Here is a 17,255-nt window from a genome sequence, read left to right on the forward strand (position 1 = left end):
ACTCAACAGCTACCCCAAACCACAGGGGCCCCCTCAAACTTACTACACTTAAAAACTCAAGAGCTGCCAATTACTGTTACTGAATTTATAAAGGAACAGGGATATTTTCCAGCATATGAAACCACTCCCCCAAAGAAAAGAAATCTAAAAAGTAAGTAGAAACAATGTATTGAATTTTTAAAATGGAACAAAAACCTCATCTGAACTCACAACTTCATTTTCTCCTCTGAAAGGCCTTAAGCTCAATTGGAAAGGAAATGGAGGCCAAGTAAAGGACAGAACACCGCAGACTGCACAGATACTGTTAAATACACAGAACCTCTACCTTTAAGACCAATCCAATGCTAATGATTACGTAAATGGTATAAATACACTTAGTAATTTATAATCTCGAAATAAACGCTAAATTCCGTTTTATCAATTTTTATTGTGTCCTTAAAAATAAAACTTTAAAAGCATTTCCAACTTGATTCAAAATAAAAACAGCAACAAAAATGAAGCCAAAATTTATAATTCTCACCTGGTGCCTGCTGCCTTTTTGAGTTTGGGCAGGCTGAAAAAAAGTTTAAAAAAAACAAAAACCCCCAACAAATAACCTTCATTTTACCGCTCTCTTCATTTATCTGTAATCCTACTACATTTTAGAAAAAATGGTCAAAGGCTTAACACTGTTTCCAGATTTCAGATATTGACACAGTTTTAAATATGTGGCAAAAATACATCAAAAATCCCAATGTGGTGGTATTAATGGTAGGATAAACAAGCTTCATATCCTGATAAGGAACTAAGGAATCCAAAACATTTGTGACACTATAAAGTTATTTATTAACTATACACATAATATGTCCCCTATAAAATGTACAAGTAGATCACTAAAAAGTCTTATCCGGTAAACACTTTCTTCAATACAGAATATACTAAGTCCATTGGGATAACAGCTGTCTGCCTCAAAATAATCTAATTATAGCACCCAGGGTATGCTTTAATGTAAAGTTAAATACTTGTTATTTTGGGGATTACCTATTTGCTTGACAGAGCCAAGAGTTAACAACTTAAATCTTACTCTAGTATATTAATCACTGCACAATAGATCAGCTTATCACAGGTTTTCTTCATTATTTGTAGTAATGGGATACAACAAATGCTAGATACTTTTAAATGGCAGACAACCATAAAATTACTTTTCTTTGATAGTATATTGGGTTTTATAATTACACTAGGATATGAGTGGTATAAAATATTACCATAATACACCTCAAGATAATGAGGTTATACTGTAATGATTCACTAGATTGTGCTCAGTAGGTTTTACTAAATAAGGAAATCTGTTCTCCTCTCCAATTATCCAGTATGTTTTGCCCACAGTAAGGGTTCAATAAATATCCGCTGAACATACTGTCTACACAGGAGTTGAGAAGAGATGGGCCCTCGTGGGTGGATATCAAGTATAAGTGGAATTAGCCTGGGAAGGAGTGGTTAGATGTAAACTGTATGTAGTATACAAGTAAATAAACTCAGATGCCAACAAAACAAACAGTTAAGCAGAAAATACTGGCACTGGAATAAACAAAGGCAAGACTTGCCAACATTGGCATTAAGTGGAACTGACTTTTAAGAGACAACTAGGAAAAACTTTATATTGGACCATACCTTTACCATCCAATTTAATTTGAGACAGACCAAGAGAGGCACTGTTAGAGACTATGGCTGTCTTCCTTGATGTTCAGACATCCTAGTTTCCAGTAACTTATCATGGATCGGCTACCCATGAGTCAATATAAACCTGTTCATATTTAGGGATTAGTTTCCACAAGTACAAAGTTGAATTTCCTTTTATTTGTCCTAAAATGCTTACTTTCAAACTTGAAGGGACTTCAATTATTCCATGTAGTTTTCGATAATTCTTTTATCTTTTCAGACCAGAGTCAAAATATTCGTACAGTATTCATACTGCAGCACCTTCCACCCACCCTTTGGTCGCTTGAACTGCCCTTCTTTGGTTCTTTTTTCCGCTTTCAGATCTTTCTTGAAGTGTAGTAAGCAGAACTGTACTGGGTATTCCAGCTGCAGTTTGGTCTTAAATAAAAGAAGGATGTTTGTCAGTTTGGTTTTCTCTTTATTCTTCTCTGTGGTATACAGGATTTTGTTAGTTGAACTGGATGTAGCAGCTTACTGGGCCAAAATTTCAAGAGACTAGTACAGTAGTTCCCAGGTCTTTTCCCTAGGCTGTAACTTAACAGCTCACACTCTATGTAGCACCTGTCCTTTCTCACTGAAGCATGAGCTCTCACTGTTCTTCTTGCTTACTCGGCTTATTAAAAAGCAAACAAACAAACAAACAAACAAGCAGATTTTTAAGTAAGAAGAGATGTGAAGTGGCAGCCTTCACTTGAATCTTGACAGGACTATCCTATTCATAGAGCCCACTGCTATGCACAGAGGAGTCTTATTGACTGTGGAACTTCATATGATACAAATTTAGCTTAAAAAATGTAAAAATCCTCACCTGATATCATTAGATTCCTATTATAAGTGCAACTGTATGTATATAGTCCTTGTGAAGCTATGTTGATTACCATTTCATAAACACTAAGCTTCAAGTTAACAGTGTAAAAATAAATTGACAAAAAATTTCAGCACCAGGCCTTCTAGTTCTAGAGACTAAGCATAATTTTATTGAGCTACCTCTTCAACTACTGTTTCTTTTAAAAAAAACAAAACCAAAAAAAAACAAAGTGAGGCTCCTATCTTGACTCTTGCCATTAACAGCCTTTTCTCTGTGCCTTAGTTTCCTGATATGTGGGGCAAATCTTCCTCAAAGGTGTTGTGAAGAGTGAACTTTTAATCAATAAGCTCTCTTGAACAATGTCTGGCACAGCATAAATAATAAACTACCAGCTATAGTTGGTACCTCAAAATTGCTAGAATTCAATAAAAAAAAAAAAAATACTGAAACCACTCCCGGCAGTGGTTATCATTTAAATGCTCACCAACATACAATGAAAAAGAATTTAAACCATGCCATAAACATAACACCCAGTATGTCTTGTTCAGGAAGGGGAATGAGCAGGATTCTTTGTAATAATGAAAATATAAATTTATAGTTAGCTTGCCCAAATTTTCATCTTAGTGTTTACCAATACTACTAAATAACCTCTTCTATTATTTAACCCAAGAGGTTTCATGAACAATCCTGACATGATTTTGACATAAGGAAATTTCTTAAGCACTATGTAAAAGACGTAGATTTCTGGCAAGTTCTATCATTCCCAGAGTAGGGCAGTTGTGCCTAATGTCAAGACTGATTAAAATATTCCTAAAGCTACAGAGGATAATTTGCATTATTTTAGACTCATTCAGAATTATAATAATTCCAGTTAATCATTATTTCCTTCATTTTGTTTTTATTATAGCATCTTTGCTTAATTTACAGCAAGCAGAAAATAAGCTGGGTCTTGTTTTGATCCAAACATTGATGTTTTAAAGGTTGTACACAATATTTGTTAAAAAGAACATATAAAAATACCTTTTTAGAAGCTTCTATAAGAAAGAAAATACAAAGTTTAACCCCACAACTTTCCTCTTTGCTAGAACTGCAAACTACCGCTACAGTTTTAAATAGACTTTGTTTAAACTATACATCCAGGAAAATCTAAAAAAATTAAAGAAACGTGCATATAAATGATTGCATAGCAGAACAAGAACATTAACTGCAAACAGTAAAGAAATAAAAGTTAGAAATACTATTAAATATACAAAGGTTCTAGAATTAACCCTCCAAACACATTCCACAAACAGTTCTTAAAACCATCTTTTGTTGTCTACAAGCAAGGACTAAATTTCTAAAAACAAAATTGAAAGGAAAAATAAGGTAATCCTCTAGGAGGATCATCCCCCACAGTATCTTCACTCACATCCGTAAGCAACGAATCTAAGATCTTAGAGACACTAGCTTTGTATTCTGAAATGACACCGGACATTTCAAGTCATTTTATTGCCTCCAAAACAATCTTGAAATACTAGAAATTATAAATATTTAAAGGTATCATTTCGTTATTTTTTAGTCATGTCCTACATTACCAAAAACTAAGTGATGTGGCTTTTGCTTAAAACTCAACTTTCCCCAAAAATCCACGGCACCACAAAATCACCTAGGAGTGTTATCTTCTCAGCCTGTCTCACATTAATAAACTGAGGTGTGAAGAGCAAGCCTCCCCTATGAAGAACAGGCAGATTTTGATACAAATGCACATGGCATGTGCTGTGAGCATCAAAATTCAGTTTGTTTTACACTATGCATATAAAGAAACAAAAATGTATTTTCAAACAGTTCACTTGTTTCTAACAGAAAAAACAAACAACAAAATAAAACCCCTAAATAACAATGATCAACAATAGTTAAATTTAGAGCAACTATGCTAAGAACAGTCTTTTCCCCTTACAATGGTTTCTGTGATCACTTACTCACTCACAACTTAAGTGGGGGGAGGGTTTTCCCTTATGCTTTAATGTTCCAAATCTTAGAAACCAGCAGGGATTGAGGTGGGGAAAGCAGTGAAGGCTCCATGTTTCAGTGAAAAGGGTAGTCTCCCTGAAAACGCTATTTAACCCAGTTGGCATCAATCCCCAGATGGTGGATTTAACAAAAGAACTATTCCACATTGCATCATAAATAATCATCATGGGCTTAGACATCTTGACAAGACATAAAGGTCCACCCTGAACCTAAATGTGTCTGAGCAGTCAGTGCTGTAATGTGGCTACCACTTCACTTCTGTATCATTCTATCTTATTAGCAAGCTACATTTCTAGGTTAACAGTTCTACCAAATATGGATATGAAAATTTATTTCTAATAAGACAATGTTGCAAATTATGGTCAACCAACATCTTTTCACCAAATACTTCAAGCATAAAAAATGAGAATCTTTACAAAAATATACAGAGACACCACAAATTGGTAGCTGCCCATAACATTAAACAAACTGGACTCTTAAGAGTGGCTTCTCAACAGCATATCATTTTAATTATAACCATTGCCCAGTACAGGGAAAACTAACAAGTTAAGTTTGTTTGTTTTTAAACGCATCATTGCAACATTGTATTCCTGCTAATTTAAGTATACCAAACTATGAGTAAATGAATGATACATGCCTAGAAGTATCATAATTTATACTATCAGTGGCCACTGGACTTGGGACTAGTCCAAGACCTTGACCTAGATTTTGACCTAGACCTAGACTGTGATCTTGACTGAGATTTGGATCTAGGTGGTTCTTTTTTCCTTGATTCCTTTTCATATCTTGAGCCAGACTTATAATGTGTTTTGGAATCTGTTTTAGAGGTGCCTCTAGTTTTGGTGTGAGATGCAGACCTAGACCGTGATTTAGCCTTCATTTCTTTCTTGGGCTGGGACTTGGACCGTGATCTTGAATTGGATTTAGATCTTGAAAAAGATCGATTTCGGTGTTTGAATCTTTCAAAACAGAGGAGAGATACAATTAGAGTAAAAATTAGATTCTATATTAATCAAATCTGTTACACTTTTAGAGCAAAAAGATCACTCTGAAATTGAAAACAAAAAACAAAAACAAAAAAATGAGTTGTTTTCAAAGCAAAATTATTTACCTATCATTGTCGGAATGGCTTCGGCTACGCCGTGGTCTTCCAGTCGGTCTACTGCTAAAAAGCATACCAGAAAAAGCAAACAGTGACAAATGTCTATTTATAGTCTTAATTTTTAAATAAAGCAGCAAAAATAACTTTAACCTTAATGAAGCATCCAAGATGCATAGTTAAAAATAAGGAAAAGGCATTAAAAAAAAAACATTAGCAAATATCTCCTTTAAAGAAAGGGCCTTACAACACTTTATTGTTTAAGTGAGCTTAGAACTTCTGAGCTTGCGTGGTCCTCCCACCTCAGTCTTCTGAGTGGCTGGGATTATAGGTTAATGCCATTATACTTGGCTACAAACATTAAACAACAACAGATCATTGTGTACCACACTTACTTTCTAGGACTGTAAGATCTCCTATAGTTATAATCAAAGGAGCGACTCCGCGATCTTCTCCTTTCATAACTCCGGCTTCGAGAGCGTCTATATCGGTCATAATCGTCATAGCGTGAAGAGCTGTACACATTCCTCCCTTCCTTGGCTTTCATTTGATTTGGTGCTAGGAAACAGAATAGAAATACTTAGAAAAATTAAAACTTTAGTATCTAAACCGCCATACTAAAGGATAACATTCCTGAACTCTTCCTCTAAAAGATTTTTATTTTATGTGTATGGGTGATGTTTGCATATATGTCTGTGCACCATATGTATACATTGCCCAGAGTCCAGAAGGCTGTTAGGACTATGTGGATGCTGGAAATCAAACCCAATTCTTTAGAAGCAGTTATTTCCCTTAGCTGAGCCATCTTCCCAGTCCTGTCTTTGAGAAAAATAAAAATGTCATTCTATAGGCCTGGCCGGCCTCAAACTCTCAAATGTTGAGATTAAAGGTGTATGTCACCATACCTGGCTCATTACTGCATTCTTCATCTTACACTATGGAATAATGTGTTTTGTATCTCAAGATTGTCTTTTTTTTTTTTTTGGTGTAAGAATCATAACTAGAAGCTGGGCGTGGTAGCACACGCCTTTAATCCCAGCACTTGGGAGGCAGAGGCAGGCGGATCTCTGAGTTTGAGGCCAGCAAACCCTGTCTCGAAAAACCAAAAAGACAGTGCTTAATGTTAAAAACTAGCACTAATAAGTCACTGGCTTTTTTCAATGTCTTCTCACAATTACTTTGCCAATCAACATGTTAACTACTTTTGACTCCAGGAACCGACACCGCAAGAGTACATGAAATGCAAGATTTGGCCTATAAAGAATATGTAACACCAAGTACAGTAAAGTGGAACTATGCAGCTCTGAGAATCAATGCATAGAAAGCTAAATGGAGCAAACATTGATTTAGTAACTCTTCAACAGCCATATTAACCCGTCTTGTAGTAAATCTAACAGCGGAGTCAGAATTGAAAGCCAGGTCTACAAGTCTCCAAAGTCTATATATAGTCCTGCTGTTATAAGCTGACAAATGATGTATACCTGCATAACCAGAGCAAAATGTTAATATAAGATCTAGTCCAGGTTTAACCTAGTTACCTTTCCATGTCTAATTCTATGAATTTATTTCCATAGTTATGTACCTACACAACCCCCCAATTAATTTTTTAAGCTCTTGGGGAGATTAGAAAGAAAATAACAAAAAACCTTAAGCCTAAAGAGCAACACACTGCATGCACGTTAGGTATATACATGGGTATTTATACTTACTCTTCCGATCCCCCTGTGCGAACTGGATTTCAATCTGACGCCCACAAATCCATTTTCTGTCCAAATTATGTAAAGCATCTTCAGCATCACGAACATCCTCAAATGTGCTAAATGTTAAGGGGCTTGAGAAGTTTTGTAAACTTTGATAATGGTTTGTGAAGTCTGAAACAACTCATAATCTCTCAGTATCGCTCCTCTAGACCCTTCATGATTATTTGGTTGACTTGGCCATTAATACTACAGGCATTAAAAACACTCGTAATCTTCTATGGTATACAGTTTTAAGACACACATGTAAATACGTGTTGTAATAAGATCTACTTTAACTGAACTACCAAGGTACACTATAAAAAACTTCCCCATGTACTAAGAATTAACTTGATAAAATAGAAAAACAAATCAGTCAAATCTGTTGGATACCAAAAAATTTCTTACAATAAAACCAAAATGCGATTTTCATATTACTTCAAATTAAAAAAAAATGCCAGTAATTCTTAAGTAAGCAAGCAAAGTATGCTTTACCAGAAAAGAAAGCATTAACTTAAAACCAGATACAGGCAATATTATTTCATGTAGTTGTCTTCCTTGCACCACACAAGATAGGCATGCTAGTCATTTATAGGCAGAATCAAGCAATACACTCAGTCACTATGCCAAATGCACATGACATCCATGCAGACTGTAGAAGCACACTATCAAGTGGCAAAAGGACTCCTAGCTTAAAAAGGCCTAACTATGACACTAAGTATGCAGCTTCCTGCAAAAGAATGTCAGGCTGTTTTCCCATTTGAGTCATGGCAGTATTTACCCGCATTAAATAGAAAAACTGTTGGCACTCAATTTTCATCTGAGAAACTAAGCTGCCTTGTAGCCATCCCCCATGTCTGCAACAGAAACCCTAGGTTGACCGTTATTTTGTCTAAGCACATCTTTTCTAAAAGCATCATTCAAATGAGAGACAAGTGCACTTAAGACCATGACCAAAAAGAATTGACTTTTGGAAAACAGATTTTTACTACATCCTAAAAATCATCACTCTAAGCACATCCAGTTCAATGTCTCAGATGACTGGAAATACAGATTTGGAGCACCAATTAAGAAAATACCCCCAAAGTGACACATTAACTTCAAGGCTGGCATATTTGTTCCTTAGATATATAAACAGTCTCAGCCTATCACTAGACTTCCACTTTCTGTCCAAACACAATTAAGGGCCTTAGGCCTCAAGCTCTCTCTCTGAGGCCACTACATATAAGTTAAACAGGAGAGATTTTTTGCAAAATCTCAAACAACTGTGCTTTCAACTTTTGTAAAATGGTTGATAGTTTATAACCTTGAATGCTATAAACATCCCTCAAGGTTAACTGTACTTAGGTGCTAAACTAACAGGAATCAGTTCACTTGGTGTACATTGTACTACTTTGTTACACCAAGAGACAGTATAGTTTCAGAATGACTTACATTAAGAGCTACAAAGATTATGAATGTGAGCAGAGCATTCTTGGGTACTATCCTTAAACACAGAATCTTGGCCTAGAGGACAAGGAGCTGTAATTCACCCACCTCTTAAGGCAAGGATAAGGAGAGAAGGCTAAACCAGGAAGTCATGGAAGACACAGTAGCATTAAGCGAAGCCAGGTACTGGTCACCAAGAAATATTTGTGTTCCCAAAATATTAAACTGGCAAACCTGTTAACTTACTGTTTACTTACTACTCTGGACTCCTTGTGTAACCCATTACTGTTCAAATACAGCATACTCTTGAGGAAAACTACTGCTGACACTGTTCCCAGGCCACCTCACACCATACAAATCCCGAACATTATAAACCAGACTGGATCAATGCATTTATGAAGTCAGATAAGGCATTATCCTTTAAGTTTCACAACGAATCCCCAAGGTTCTCCTGACCACCCATGAGCAGCTTTAGGTTTTTCACTCTCAGCTTTACTAGGAATTTATAAGGTCAGAGTTTCAAGAAAATGAATTTAAGGAATAGGAAAAGTTTCCTGGGTTGAAATTCACAGCTTTAGACACCTCCTCTCTCCACTTTCTTGGACAAGGAAATGACCTTACAGGTCAGAAACACAATCTCCTGGACCTTGGGATCAAGGCTCATTTCCCACACACCATGATTAGGACCCATATCATGAAGGTGGCCTTCTGCAGTCCATGTAGAGCTAACTGATATTCTGCCTGTGCCAAGCCATGCAGGGACAGCAGGATTCACAGAACCAGCAGCCACTTAGGAAAAAAACAAAAAACAAAAAACAAACAAACAAGAACAAACCAAAAAGACCTATTGCTACTTATTTTTAGTGGCTCAACCCTAGACCATCCAGCTGTCTAAGTGCATGCACCTGTCTCTCCCTTACACAGGGCTCTGTGACTGGGATTTTAGTACCTCATATTACAAAGAGCCTCTGATGAACTGGTCTAAAATCAAATTATGCTGACTTTAAACTTAACAATGTTTTATTTTGCTATAACTTTAACTTGATAAGCTAGGAGAAAATACACTCATACAAGACCACAATCACAATCTCAAAGGCCCACACAAACTCAAGTTACAGGTTTTGTCACTAGACCAAACCGGCATAATTATGAAAATTAACTGCTTGCAAAATAAAATAAAAAATAATAAAAAAGAAAGTAGTTATTCTGTAGGATACATCAGGTATGACTCCTTTAATCTTGGCCATCATTCAACTTCATCTTGACCTTTAACTCTTTTAGTGCTTGTCAGAAGGACTTGTCATGAGATGCTTGGTCAAATATGACAGATGGCTTTATCTTTAACTTTGAAAAACAACCTTTTCCCCCTTTGTGGATAAATCGAGGCTTTGTCTCCCATTAGGCTTGTCCTTCTTCCAGCTTTTCTTTATTTTTTCTTTTCCCAAACTCTCCCTTCTCTTCAAGCCTGATCCTTAAGAGGTCTTTGGCTTGTCTACTTGCCTTAAGTGTTGAACTCTACTCTAAAAGTTCTTTCATGCTTTCTCTTTGGGGTCTCCATAACTGTACAGCTTTACATTCTGAGGTAACAACAGAGGACAGCAAATTAGGGGACAATATTAAAGAAGTTTACCTCATTGTTATACAATTTGTTTTCGATCAAGTGATTCAAAATAACAAACAAGATTACTAAACTTTAATTGCTAAGAACAAGAACATATTAACTTTTAATTTGACTTATAACAAAGATGGTAGCAACCATTGTATTCAAAATTTTTTTTTAAAAAAATCACATATTATAATCACTGATTTGAGTTTCAGCAGCACGGATGGGAATTTAAAGGTTTATTTTTGGATTAACTAAGAAATAAGAGCAATGAATCAGGAAATTTTAAAAGATTTGAAGACATAAGACATTAGAAAAGACTATTTTTTATGTTACCACTTACATAAAAACTTGAATTTCAAACGTCAACACCCCTCACTAATCATCCATCTGAAGAAAGGATATTGAACATATGCAAATCCTCTTGGGCGCCGAGTGTAGAAATCAAGTGGGACATAAACATCTACTATTGGACCATAACGACCAAATTCCCGACGTAAATCTTCAGACCTAAAACATCATGAAAAAACTCAAACTTTTTATGCTCACATTCCCGAACATGTTCACATTTCAATATCACCTTAAGGAACAGAAGGATTGTGGTGGATAATAGCATATAACCCATGGATCCCTACACCCTGCCCTTGCCAACAAGCTTTCTGAGCTACAAAGGTGGCACACATCTTTAATTCCAGGACTCAAGAGGCAGAGTCTGAAGCTAGCCTGGTCTACAGAGGAAGTTCCAAGACAGCTAGGGTTAGTTACATGGAGAAACTCTGTTCTGAAAATCCAAAGATAAACAACGCATCTCGGGGTGGGGATTACACCATACAAAAGGCAGCTCACCTTTAAATCCACCACTGTGAAATCAGAGGTAGAGAGATCTGTGAGTTCCAGATAAATCAAGGTCAGTGAGACCCTGCCAAAAAAGCCAAGCCAAACAAACAAGCCATACAAAAATAAAACCCAAGGGTGGTAGCTCACCTGAACTCCAAGCACTGCAAAACCAGATTAAGAGGATTGCTACAAGTTCAGGGGCAGCCTGGTCTACAGTCTAAGTTAGAAAAGGAGTGTGGAAGGGAAGCACTCTGTAGTGCCGGGTAAGTGTCTTATACCAGTACCCAGGGTGGGGAAGGCTAAGACAGGTTAGAGTAGTTTGTTTCAAAGCCAGTCAAATCATATAGCCTATATCTGACTGGGATCCTGTCTCCAGGAAGAGAAGGGGGCGGTGCTTTGAAGCCTATAACTATTTTAAATTACATCAGTAAACAGTTACAATTTTAAAAACCGTTCATAAACGGCATACCTTCAACTTTTAAAAACTGAAAGACTGCTGCTGGTGGTGAACACCTTTATTCCCAGCACTCTGGGAGGCAAAGGCAGGAGGATTTCTGCTAACCTGTCTACAGAGTGAGTTCCAGGTCAGGCAAGGCTACAAAGAAACTGTCTTTAAAAAAATGAATGGCAAAAAAAAAAAATCATCAAATATTCTAGCATTCTGAAAAGTATTGTATATTTCTGTTTTAAGGCAGGTCTCATTCTAGTCAAGTTGGTTTGGAACCCAAATTCCAGCATTAAGCATTCCCATCACATCCCCGCTTATGCTAAAATTGTTCAACAGGGTCAGCCATTAAAAATCTGAAATAAAACCATCACAATATCTACATTCATACCTAAGTGTTAAAACGACAAAAGGGAAAAATTTTTAAGTCGTTAATTAACCACTTTTGTTTTATGCGTAATGACAAGAGGATACAAAACTCCACAAAACAAGAAAAAAAAAAAAAAAACCAAAACCTCAGTTTTTCTTCGGAGTTTATTTTGTACGAACACAAAGAGTAATCCCGTGATAAAAATCTCTTCTGAAAAATTCCGAAGGCAATTCAAAAGCAAAGGGCTGTGAAAACAAAGCCCTTTACCAGGCGAGACTCGAACTCCCAGACCGGTCTTCTGAGTGCTGGGGCTACGCCCGGAGACAAGGCGGACTTTTATTAAAAGTACCGCCTCCGTTCACCCAAGTTAATCACGAAGGTTCCTAACGGGAACGGTCTCTCCAGCACCTCGTTTTCAAAGAGATTTCCGCGAAAACACGTGGATCACTCCATTTAACCGAAAAATTGTTACACTCGCCCCAATCTCAACCACTCCTCTCCCCCACAGCAATCTCGAATCCACTCATCACCATCCACACAGATGGGGGAGATGGAGCTGCAAACCCTCCCTCCACAATCCCGTTATCCCACTCGCATCTTTTCTATCTTTTGACTCGGGAACCAGGGGGCTCTCACTTCGTAGCCCGAGCTGACCTCCGACTCGCGCTGATCCTCCCGCCTCGGCTTCCCCGAGAGCTGGCCTGGGCCGCCCTGCCTGGCAACCCTTTTCCCTTCTTCAACAACAAAAATCCCTTTCAGGCCGAGGGGGGCGTGCACCTCATGGAACGTGGACGTCGGATCCATGAGGGACACACACGTCCGCCCCGCCGGCCCGGCCCAGCCGCCGAGCACGCGGGGGAGGACGGGGGCCCCCGAATGCCCGCCACGCGGCCCTCACGCCCGCTCGCTCGCCGGCGCTCGGCCCGGTGTCCGCCTTTGCTCCTGCAGGCCGGCGGCGCGGCCTAGAGCCGGCGCGGGCCCCGCCATCTTCGCCCCGCCCCTCCCCCGCGCCACGGCCGCCGCTCGCCCGGCGCCCGCGGCCTCCCTCCCCCGCGCAGTAGCTACTTCGGTGCGCTCACCTGGTGTCGTCCGCCACGTTCCTGACGAACAGAGACGTGTTAGGGGGGCGCAGGTATCGGGACATGGCGGCGGCGGGACTCTGGGCCGGCGGCGCTAACGGGCTCGGGCAAACCGTCCGCAGCTCCGGCGGCGGCTCACATCCACTCACACCACACTCGCACAGACCCAGAGGGCTCCGCTACGGCAACTGCCTCTTCTCGCGAGACTTGGCTCCCGCCTCCAGGCCCCCTCCCACCTCCCGCCCCGCAGCACCGGCGGGGACAACGGCTTTTTCCCGCGAGATCTCTGGGCGTGCGCGCGCCGCCGGCCTGACGCGCGCGCCGCGGCCTCGCTGTCGTTCATTGGCTCCAGGCGCGGGCTCCTCCCCTCCCCCGCTTTCTTTCTTTAGCGCTGCGCTTTCCCGCCCTTTCCCGCCCGGCTGAGCCCGCCATCCCTCCTCGTCTCGGCGAGCGCACGGGTTAAACTACCATGACCGGGCTCGGGAGCCTCGGAGCCAGCTAGAGGCTGCTCCGGAATCCGCTGTTCCGAGTTGCGCCTGGGCTTCTTATCAGATCTCTGGCCAGCGAGAGGAACTTAGAGATTCTTTGTGGGGTTTGGGGGAGGGGCAGAGCTTTCGGCGTGCAGTGCGTGCCACTCTCTGCCTTTGCTCCACACCCGCGTCACCTAGGCACGCAACCCCCTCCCCGTGAGACCCGGGCCCTGCTGTCCTTGTCTCTGGTGCTCACATGCAAAGTGCCCGAACCCCTTTTCCAGCCTTGAAGAGGTGGTGTTTGTCTCTTTGTTGTTTTCTGGGGATCCAATCTAGGTCCTTGGATTTGCTAGCCAAGTGTCTTCCCACAGACCTGCCTGCACCCTAAGACACACACTGCCCACTCCCCCCGGCCCATCGTCCCCCTCTCTTGCTCCAGTCCCCCTCCAACTTTCAATCCTCATCATGGGACTCCCCAGCTATATAAAGCCTTGGCTGGCTGGTTTGCTTTTCTCCCTCTCCTTTTCTTTTTTCTCCTCTCCCTCCCCTCCTACCTCTCTCTAGCGCCTCATCCCCTCTATCCCCCCGCCCCCCCCCTCGTTCTTCTGGCCCCGCCCCTCGGGCAGCTTACAAGGTGGGTCACAATTCTCTGTAACTCCTGGAATATTGGGAGATGTCTCAATGTTTAGGTTCTAGGTACTCATCCAGAGGACCTAAATTTTCAGTTCCTAGCACCCACGTTGAGGGAGCGGGCCCAGTGCTTTGTAACTAGTTCCCTCTTTGGCCTCCTAGGGCACCCATACACAAGTGGGCAATACACTTAGATTTTTATTGTTTTTGTGTGTGTGTGTGTTTTTTTTTTTCTTTTTCTTTTCTTTTCGAGACAGGGTTTCTCTGTATAGCCCTGGCTGTCCTGGAACTCACTCTGTAGACCAGGCTGGCCTCGAACTCAGAAATCCACCTGCCTCTGCCTCCCAAGTGCTGGGATCAAAGGCGTGCGCCACCACTGCCCAGCGCCCTGTTTTTAAATATGGCTTATATGCGTTAATATTTACAGAGTTCAAACTTATGAATGAGAGGATGCACACACACATCACTCCCCTCAAATACATCACACAGTTTCTGGTAAACATGAGGGCTGCGGAGAGAATGAGAGCATGACCAAGAAGAAAAGAAGTCCAACACCCCTTGGCCACCAGGCTTTTTGGCACGTTGTGCAATTTACCAAACTGCAGCTCTGCCAAAGGAGTGGTGTGAAGGAGGCTGTACCGAAGGCCTTCAGGAAAGTACTGCCCGCTGGGAATGCAAACCGCCTTCGTATTTTATTTGAATCTTTGCTTTATTACAAGATGGTATAATTGATTTAAATTATAATTTGGTCATCTGGTTGGGGGAATAAGTTGCTGCAAATCTTTTTATTCAAAAGCGACTAGAGAGGTGGCGCAGCGGTTAAGAGCACGTGCTGCTCTTCCAGAGCACGGACCTGAGTTCAGTTCCAGTGTAGGTGGCTCACAGCCGCCTGCAACTCCAGCTCTAGGGGATCTAGCACCCTCTTCCGGCTTCTGCGGGCACCGGCAAACCCATACCCACACATACATGCTCACATTTCTCTCTGTTTAATCTAAAAGCGCAGGGAGGATTAGAAATACCCGACTGGCTAGCAGATCGATGTAACCCACTAAATGAACACTTCTTAAGAAAGGCACTGTAATTTCAGTAGCAACCCAGAAAGAGTCTTTCAGCCACATAGATGAGTCCCATCAGACAACTGCTTCTGGCTGTCACAATTGAAATAGGTGTATTTACATAACATGTTGCACTGGAGCCTTCTCTGTGAGCAGCTTGGGTGTACAATGTGCCTGTCAATCATTTCTCTCTCCTGCTGTGTGAAGATGATCTATTCCGCCTACTTCTCCACCCATTATATCCTGCAGAGAAATAGGAATATTCCAGGCAATTTTTGTTTTACCCCCTTCTATGGTCTATAAACCCATCCATAAGTGACCTCCAAGGCCACCACACTGCTGTTTCTCTGTCCAAAGGAGCAAAGGTAGTGGTGTGTTTGAACCAGTAACTTCTCCAATTCTCTAGCATCCGGGATCTGTTTAATGGGTGCCTGGTTTGCTTCTAGTCAGGCAATGGTTTGCTCATTGAATTTATCAATAAATTCTCCAACAAAGACATCATGTTTTTAAAAAAATTACATGGATAGTTAACTCTGCTATGGATATGGTAGAGAGATGGTCTCTTGGCAAGCAATCACATATATGTCTGTGGATAGAAAACACAAGATAAGCATGGCATTGTGGGGCATGCCTTTGATCCCAGGTGCTTGGGAGGTAGAGTCAGGAGGATTTCTGCAAGTTGGAGGACAGCCTGTTCTATACAGGGAGTTCTAGGACAGCCAGGGCTACACAGAAAGACACTGTCTTTAATAACAAAACAAAAATACAATCCAGGTTAAATCTACTTCCACACACCCAGGAGCCATTACACTAGTTTTAACATTTATTTATATAGACATGCAAGCAAAACACCCAAACACTCACTATGTAGCCTTCCTTGGTTTGGAACTAGACTGCTCTCAAATCAAAGTTTGCCTCTGCCTCCTGAGTGCTGGGATTAAACGTGAACACCACTCCCGGACCTCTTACTTTCTTTTAACTCCATCGCCCTGGGTGATGTGGAACTTTCTACGTAGACCAGGCTTGCTTAGAACTCACGGAGAGGAGATCTGCCTCTGTGTTCCAGGTGCTGAAATTAAGTGCCTGAGCCACTATTCCTGGTCCTTCCTTTATTTTCTCAGTGATGTGGTGATCCACATCCTGACTAAAGTGTGAAGACATCTCTCAGTAGCTCTAATTTGCATCTTCTTGATGGCCAAGGATGCTGAACCCTGTTTAAAATACTTATTGGCTATTTATGTTCCTTAAGAACTGTCTGTCCGGGCCAGAGTGGGGGTTGGGGGAGAGCGGGCCAGAGCAGAGGGAGAAAGGGAGGGGAAAAAAAAAAAAAACTGTCTGTCCAAATGATTGGTCCGTTTATTGAAGGTCAGGTTCTTGCTATTGTGTGCTTCCCCATCCATGAGACCTTTTTTTTTTTTTTTTTTTTTTTCCCTGAGACAGGGTTTCTCTCTGCGTATCCCTGGCTGTCCGGGAACTCACTCTGTAGACCAAGCTGGCTTCAAGCTCAGAGATCTGCCTGCCTCTGCCTCCGGGAGTGCTGGGATCAAAGGCGTGCGCCACCACTGCCCAGCCCTCCCTTTGAGGCTTTTACAACACAAACCTTTGATTTTGTAAGTATCAAGTGTGCAGAGTAGGTTGAGGGGAGTGTGCCACTGTGCGTACATGGAGGTCAGAGGGCAACTTGGACAATCCATATTCCCATATCCTCCTATCTTTACATAGGTTCTGGGGGAACAAACTGAGGTATCCAGGCTTGCAAGACAACCTTTCTGGCCAAGCCATGTTGCCAACCCGTTTTTTGGTTTTGGTGTTTAATTCCTTAGCTATTTTTTTTTTTTTTTCGAGACAGGGTTTCTCTGTCTAGCCCTGGCTGTCCTGGAACTCACTCTGTAGACCAGGCTGGCCTCGAACTCAGAAATCCGCCTGCCTCTGCCTCCCAAGTGCTGGGATTAAAGGCGTGTGCCACCACGCCCAACTCTCTTTAGCT

General features: G+C 41.1%; 1 protein-coding gene across 7 annotated transcripts; it reads right to left on the bottom strand.

The window, feature by feature from the left end:
* Positions 1-407: 407 nt before the first annotated feature.
* Srsf10 (serine and arginine rich splicing factor 10) lies at positions 408-13,318 on the bottom strand. 7 transcript variants are annotated; one of them, XM_021160168.2, is made up of 7 exons: positions 13,114-13,318; positions 10,788-10,892; positions 7,325-7,428; positions 6,011-6,173; positions 5,628-5,681; positions 5,374-5,475; positions 408-2,076 (listed from the first exon to the last, which is right to left on the bottom strand). In XM_021160168.2, exons 1-7 carry the CDS (start codon positions 13,176-13,178, stop codon positions 2,016-2,018), a joined length of 654 nt encoding a protein of 217 aa, XP_021015827.1. In that variant the 5' UTR covers positions 13,179-13,318; the 3' UTR covers positions 408-2,015. The 7 variants fall into 7 exon arrangements, with proteins under 7 accessions (XP_021015827.1, XP_021015826.1, XP_021015825.1 ...); XM_021160167.2 differs by lacking the exon at positions 5,374-5,475 and having other exon boundaries at positions 5,628-5,678; XM_021160166.2 differs by lacking the exon at positions 5,374-5,475.
* Positions 13,319-17,255: the final 3,937 nt, after the last annotated feature.

This window comes from Mus caroli, unplaced genomic scaffold, assembly GCF_978045245.1.
Source record: "Mus caroli unplaced genomic scaffold, Mus_caroli_1 scaffold_6, whole genome shotgun sequence".
Classification (NCBI taxonomy): domain Eukaryota; kingdom Metazoa; phylum Chordata; class Mammalia; order Rodentia; family Muridae; genus Mus; species Mus caroli.

What these genes read in the sequence shown, in the direction of transcription:
- Srsf10 (XM_021160162.2), bottom strand. Translation starts at nt 13,178, where the DNA reads ATGTCCCGATACCTGCGCCCCCCTAACACGTCTCTGTTCGTCAGGAAC. An exon ending in AACGTGGCGGACGACACCAG is followed by an intron (nt 10,893 to 13,113) that starts GTGAGCGCACCG and finishes ATGATGTTTTAG; the next exon opens with GTCTGAAGATTTACGTCGGG. An exon ending in AGATCTTACAGTCCTAGAAA is followed by an intron (nt 5,682 to 6,010) that starts GTAAGTGTGGTA and finishes TATGCTTTTTAG; the next exon opens with CAGTAGACCGACTGGAAGAC.